A 7,500-nucleotide genomic window follows, 5' to 3' on the forward strand; every position below is an offset into this window, starting at 1 on the left:
CTGAACACATTTTTCTTCCTTAGCCGTTTCCAGCGCTTCCTTCCCAGCCTATAAAGCAAAGAGACACGGTGGTAAAATAACACTGATCTTATTGCACAACACCCAATTCTGGCATGATAAGTGAAAGTCCTGTAATCGAATCAAGCCATTTCAACTTTCTGTATTTTCTCAAGTCGACAGAGTACACGTTTTCTACGCCCCAATATGTTAACCCTCCACTTACCTTCCCGTAGAGACCGGCTACCGAAGCACGCGAAGAAGGGGGTAGTCCGTAAACGCCTCAGGTTGCCCTTATCGTTACTCACGTACTAAGCTGCCTCTCAAGTACTTTTATAGGGAGTCTCAACTTCTTCACTTTTAAAATACAATTCAACCTCCACACTGTTGAAAATGTTAATACAAGAAGTAGGGTTGATACAAGTACCCAACCGAAAGAGATGGTTTCTTCAGAGGCTTTATTGTTTCCTTGAAAATATTTTACTTAAATTCCAGCTCTGCATTGGACATAGGTGTTCTGAAAATGTACTACAGTACAGTCATACTGGCAAGAGGGAATCTTCTCATAACCCTGCTTCTTGTATGTACAGGTCCTAATGACCCTTCAGTAGTCAGGAACAATATATTAAATACTTCGAGGTGAAATTCAAGTACGCAATCTCAAGGTTTATATTTTTATTCATTATTGTGCTATGTATAACAATAACAACACACCAATCGTTTGAATTGATGATATTAAATTTCTTTATTCCAGGTTTTAAGAATTCAAATGGACAGATACAAAGTGTCCTAGTTTCTTTACAGTTTAAAACCCTTGTCCAAAACTGTCTTCAGCTATCTTAGGATAAAACCATTTACCAAAAATTATATTGGTCAACAAATTGATTTATTGATAATCATTAAAATAAAATGCACAGAGGGGAAGGGACAACTTTCACACCACCATAGTTGTAAAGAGATCTATTGCAGATAATCTACACCACAACAGATTTTTATCTCTAAATACATGTAACTTCTTAAAGTGGCAGCAGATGAGAAAGATATGTAGAACACAGTAACCAACTAAAAACTAAAGATCATTCATCACAAATGCTGCAAACTTTTCAAGGTCATATATGTGCAAGGGATTAAACAGTGATTGTTGAACCTATTCTTGGGCTGTGCTTCACCAGCACTAGGGTGTCACAGGCAACTAACTACTGTTTTGGAAACCCCACATTTCTAAGGGGGCACCAGGTTATTCCACTGAAGGGAAGATCCAGGTGGTAGTTTCGCGGTGTAAATTGAAAATGTGCTCTGTTTCAGCTGTCATGGTATATTTCAGAACTACCTCTGGGAGCTGAGAGGACAGTAATTCCCTTGGTTAACAAGCAGAAAATTCTTCGCTGGCTATGTGTTATTACATGAACACAATAACTTCTGTGTATTTTATAATTTTCCTCATTCTCATCATCTAAACTTTAACAGTGTATTACAAATTGAAGATAATTAAATACTGTTCACTCTACGGAATCAAAATGTTAACCTACATGAAGATAATGCATGATATTATCAGTAGTAACAACAGCCATGTTGACCCTGATAACTCATACTAAAGCAAGAAAATGGTTGGACAGAGAAAAAGTTCCCCCAAATGAGTGACCCCTAAGTGAAGTATGGCTTGAACCCTTTGAGAACCAGAATTAATCAGTATCTGAGTACTTTTTTATATTAGCTAGAGGGAAGTAAATGGATGAAAGGATGGTATAACACCTTTGGAAGGGAGCATAACTGATCGAGTTTTCAACATTGATTACTTCAAGTTTGTCTACTGAGCTACTGTCATGGCAATTAAGCTCTCATTGGAATAATGAGACTTCTGATTGAATTCAGCAAAGCAGCCTGCTTGCAACAAAAATATACATGTACTTTAAACATTATGACTGCTGACCAAAGCAAGTTAATTACTAACCACAAAATATAGCAATAACACTTTTTCTATTTACTGTACTTGAACATAATTTTATAACCTTGACTATGGCTGCTAAAAGAATTCATTCACAGCCTCACTGACCCAAATTAAAAGTTCAACTATACAAATGTCTCTTTTTTTTTTTCTACTGAGCTCCATAGACACTCTCGTCACTGTATGCTATGTAGAGGAAGAAGTCTTCTTCATGATGTTCTTGGTAAAGCTGACCCATCGTTGCACTTGTGGGGGGGATGACATTGTTCACAAAAAAGAACAAGGCATCTTCAGGTCTGAGATGAATTCGCTTCCGAATAAGGAAGTAAAACTGTCCAACTATGGAAGATAAAAGTAAAAACACCAATATTAATTTTCACATGACCACTTTTCCTGTCACAGAATTACATGACTTTCTACTACTAATGATCAGTATTAGTTTATTTGTAATGGGTAAAGAGACATCTGATCAAGGTGTCTCTTGTTTTGTTGTTCTGACAAAATTTTCAATTATTTCCTTTGGTTTTCCTGGCAATAACTGTTTTCCAAGACTTCTTCTAACTAGAACTAAGTACATGCCTTCGTAACCAATAGAAGATGGGTAGGAATGCTGAATAACAAGGCTATGGGACCTTCATTTGCTTTGTCAATGAGTTTCACCCACGCTGAAATGTAGCTTGTAATACAGGAAACTTGCATAAATTTGTGTGATTAGATTTTAGAACAGCAACCTAAAAGAGTAAAACCATCATGGTTTCCCATACTACCATCTCATGACATGTTAGAAACTAATCATGACTAACACTAAGAGCTGATGGGGGAAGTCATCATAAAAAAATGTATCCTTAGTGGGAACCACATTCAATAAATAATCACATACTTAATCCTATTTGAACTTAATATTTTGACAAACCTGTCAAATCTGAGGGAACCAGGTATTTCTTCTTATCCAAGTCTCCTATCCTTGCTTTTGGTGCTTTCTCAACAATAACCTTATGAAAGAGAAGAACAAAACAATAAATGCAATGCAAAATAACAAAATCCAGACTGTGACAGGTGGTCACTTTATAATTTTTGTCCTCTCCATTGAGGGTCCACTTTACATAGTTTCACTTTTTTTAAGTTATAATGGATAATTTCACACAACTACCAGTTGCTTCTACATCTCCCCTTCATTTCAACTTGAAACTCTTCAATAAAGTGCCATAGACATAACATAATTACTGCTAACCAGGTAAACTGTGTCCTAAAAGCCATTTGTTCCATTGTACATCCACATGTATATGCTCAAGTTCATGTTTGTTTAAATTTAAAGATATTCATAATGTTTCATGATACTGCTTTGAAATGTGTGATGACTCAGCACCATCCAAAACATTCCCACACTGTAGTCATCTTACACCTACACTTTTCTACAGTAAAAAAATTAATTGTTTTGTCATAGTTAAATTCCTCAATAAGATCTCAGAATTCAGGGTGAAATTTTTCTCCTCAATGTATACAGAAGAAATTTGTCAAAAAATGCTCACAAAGCTTAATTTATCAGCCTCTGAAAGCATTTCAAAGAACTTGTTGATTCTAAGTTTATTTATGACCAACTCAAATTCTCTCATACCAAATTACAGTGAAATTTATCATCGGGGTATAACTTAAGAAAGGAATTTAGGTCTTTAATGTAGTCCTCTACAAGAAATCTGTAGGAAATTGCAACCAATAATTCTTAGTGAATTAAAACATGCCACAACAAGAAGCCATGCATAAATAGATTTTAACAAATATCATATGTATATATATATATATTCTTTTAAGTTAAGCCATCAAGGTTTTCAACTATTATTATTATTTAATCGATCTTAATCCTTTTTTTTACCATACACACGATTTTTCTGGAATATTCCAGGGAACTGTTTCGCCAGTTTTTATTTCGGAGACAAAGTCTTAACATATGTCAGCTTATCAGTCTAATCAAATGACTTTCTCACACAATCTCAATGCATTTTTAATAGGATTCACTGGATCAAAAATTTGTCAGGCAACGTTATCGAGTGAAGAAACAAGCTTTCGTAAGTCGTCAGCTATTTCAGTTTTCACAAGAAAGACAGCTGAAGACGGCATCAAAACATAGCTTACACTCGGAGATTCTGTCGATCTTAAATAATACAGCTTTATGAACTTTGCTACGACGTTTATTTACCATTCTGAGAAAGGAAAAAGACAATTTCCTCTACATGGACATATAGAAATTCCGTGACGTTGCACTAAGAGTTGTCGCTGACGCCATGTTTATTTTCTTCAAATGATATTAAAGTTTCGCTTTGGAAACAACTTCACTTTCTACACAGTAATATAGCTCTTAAGCAGCTGAACCTAGGTAAGCTTTTCCTTCAAATAATAGTAATCGACGGATCTTTGGAAGAAAAAGCATGAACTAACAGTAAGTTTCCTGATCAGTCGCAAGCCCTACCTACCGGAACTCTGTCCGGGTACTTCTTCCGAATTTTCTCTCCTTCAGCCCGCCGTTTTTCGAAAGGGTGTTCTTCCTTGTATTCCCACTTCATTGATACACCTTTCAAAAGCTCTCTGTTTTCCTTAGACTATATCTAGAGGAGAAAATATTCGCGTTCTACTTCTGAAGGCCCAACAAAATGGCGCTTAATAAGGTCCTAGGTCGATCACGTGATGTTGTGTTCTATGACGTAAGGAAAGTTTAGCATATTTTTAGAAGCACTATGACAGAAACCGGAAGCAGGTTAACTCGATCGGAAGTTGCCAGAAATTGGAACTTTTCAGCTTTTCCATGCAACATGGCATTGTTCAAAAGAGAGTTTCTTTTCAGTAACCTAAAGTGATGACACTTCGTCAACAGGTGTACCTGCCTACCTATATATAGCTCGTTACGCTAAAAATCTACCAAAATTACTATTCGTGAATGTCATGTTAAAACTTTCCAAGATCGATTGTTTAGGAAGTGAGAAGAGATTGGTAAGGAGAACAGTTAGGAACATTTTCACAAAACACAGGGGAGAAATGTCATGATAACATCAAATGATATCAAGAAAGGATAATATTGGTTTCACTTACAGCGTCACCACCCACGAGTCAAAAGAACGAAAAAAAACACTTATTACGCAGGGTAACTGAACTTCTATACGACGGGCTTGGGGGGAGCAGCTTCTACTTTTTTTCATTTAACAAATGGAGAAGCTTTGACTGTGCTCTATTCTGTTATAAAGCACGCAGGAAGCGGCTAGAGCACGAAAGAAGTGTAGAGAGAAACATGAGATGTAGTTGAATGTTATTCCCTTTTTCTTGAGTCGTCAAGGCTTTTCTATTTGTTTTAAAATAAAGAATCCGTTAAATTTCACATGAGTTACTTTCAATTTTATTTCCAAAGCGTAAAAACAGTATTGCGTCACCATGCTCTGTTTTCTCATAAAATACGCTATTATAAGCCAATCAGAATCCTCATTGGAATGGTTCAAATATTCTGATTGGTTGAATAAAACTAAAGCAGTCAAAAATGTCAAACCGTCAACTGTAATACAGTTTACAAACTGAAATAGTTCGGCAGTTCGAATTTAACATTTTTTCCTGTCGTTGTCTAGCTGAGAACGAAATCTTCAGTGAAATCCGGCCGAATTGAAGCTCATAAAAACACCGGAGTTTTTCACATGACAATTAGAAAACAAACCGTTCAAGGCCTGTTTTATGAATGAACGACGGCCGAATTCACAGGAATATAAAGATTGCTCGGGTGACAGCGCCTAAAACTCGGCTGCTGTGACTGATGTGGCTTTAGCTCAGCTCTTTGTTTTATCCGAACTTTATCATAACAACTATTTAAAAATAACTGTGAAGTTTTGAAAGTCATATATTTGAATTGCGGATAAAGACGGTTGGCTTGTTGGCTCAGTTGGTAGAGCACTGCACCGGTATCGCAGAGGTCATGGGTTAAAATCTCGTACAAACCTGAATTTTTTTCAGGCCTTATTTTCACTACTGCTCAAGTAGTGTTATTACTGCGAGGATCGCTTTCATATTCAGTTCAAATATATGACTTCCATACATTCATAGTCGTTTATTCACCACTTCACGGATTTATTTAGAACCAACATAATAACACGTGTAGTTCGCTTGTTGGCTCAGTTAGCAGAGCACTGCACCGTTTTTCTCCTGGTTTACTTTGCCTTAGCTGAACTTTTTACGGGGGTGGTAGAATTCGGGCCAGTTCTAAAAAAACCTCGCCAGATTGTGTCTCCAGTTTGCTTGACCGCGAACATCGCCTGAGATGGGAACTGCCTTCCAACGAGTTTTTTTACGAGAAGGCATTGGTGAAATGATTGACATATTCAAGACGCTATTGACGCCTTCAGCTATTTTAAATACGTGAATATGAAAACGATCCTCGTAGTAATGCGGGTATCAGCGGCCATCCCGAGGGGTCGACCCCCGGGCACCCAGGGGCATTTGTCACAGCTGCCGTGACAAATACATGCTAAAGCCCTTCGGGTAGGGCAAAAAATTGGGACAAATACCCCCACCCCTGGAGCAACCTGGGCAACATATAGTCGGTGTTGCCTGTCCCTCGATGCAAAAGTACGAGTGATCATGGTTTACTGAAGCTACATCAGCACTAAAATCCACACAAGTCTCTATGGGGTCCTCAAATTCGAGCTTTCTGGGGCAAATTTTCTTGGCTTGCGGTTGTTCATCACACTGTCTCTTCCTATCGGCAAGACGCTTCGAATGCGAACTAACCGTATGAAATTTAAATCTCGATGTCGCTTTCCTTAAAATGCAATGAACAGATTCTTGGATCGCCGAGTGTCTTGAATTTTTTATCCGCTCGCTTACAGAAAACCTCCAACTTCTTACGCTCATTGGGCCTTGTAGGAAAGCAAAAATAACTGAGATAAGGTCGTTTCTTACTCCCATTACGGCACAGAGCAACAGCACAATACTTGACCATGGTACACAGGAAAATATTACCTCGAGGGCTAGAAGAACATCGAGCGAGCGAGCTTGCTCGTCCTGTGGCGAAAACCGCTGAACGTTGAGACAGCAGATTACGTGCAAATCCCGTGGGTATGGCCCCGGGGTATTTTGCCAAAAACGCAAAAGCGCTCTAATGCCCCGCGTGCGGGGCATGCCTTTGCTACAAATCCCCTGCTAAGCCCGTGGGTTGCCCTTGGGTTGCTTGGGGGTCGACCCCTCGGGATGGCCGCTGATACCCGCATAATGAACAACACTAGAGCAGTAGTGAAAATAAGGCCTGAAAAAAAATTCAGGCCTGTACGGGATTTCAACTCATGACTTCTGCGATATCGCTGCAGTGCTCTACCAACTGAGCTAACAAGCCGACTGGGAGCTGGTCATCATGTTGGTTCGAAATAAACCCTTGAAGTGGTGAGTTTTCATGTGACGTCACACACCTATTAAATGTTATCGTATGCCATGTTGGTAGTGAAGCCAATTGACAAAGTATTGATTAGAAAGATTCGATTCGGTAAGAAGATGAGAACCTAGCCAAAAACTAGACCCTGTGAGCAGGGTAACTG

At 38.4% G+C, this 7,500-nt stretch overlaps 1 protein-coding gene across 1 annotated transcript; it reads right to left on the bottom strand.

The window, feature by feature from the left end:
- Positions 1–657: 657 nt before the first annotated feature.
- On the bottom strand, positions 658–4,926 carry LOC113674918 (gamma-aminobutyric acid receptor-associated protein). Its single transcript, XM_027191415.2, has 3 exons — positions 4,411–4,926; positions 2,856–2,934; positions 658–2,281 (listed from the first exon to the last, which is right to left on the bottom strand). The coding sequence occupies exons 1-3, from the start codon at positions 4,498–4,500 to the stop codon at positions 2,094–2,096; spliced, it is 357 nt and encodes a 118-aa protein (XP_027047216.2). The 5' UTR covers positions 4,501–4,926; the 3' UTR covers positions 658–2,093.
- Between the last annotated feature and the right edge of the window lie 2,574 nt (positions 4,927–7,500).

Source organism: Pocillopora damicornis, chromosome 8, assembly GCF_964200805.1.
Source record: "Pocillopora damicornis chromosome 8, jaPocDami1.2, whole genome shotgun sequence".
NCBI lineage: Eukaryota > Metazoa > Cnidaria > Anthozoa > Scleractinia > Pocilloporidae > Pocillopora > Pocillopora damicornis.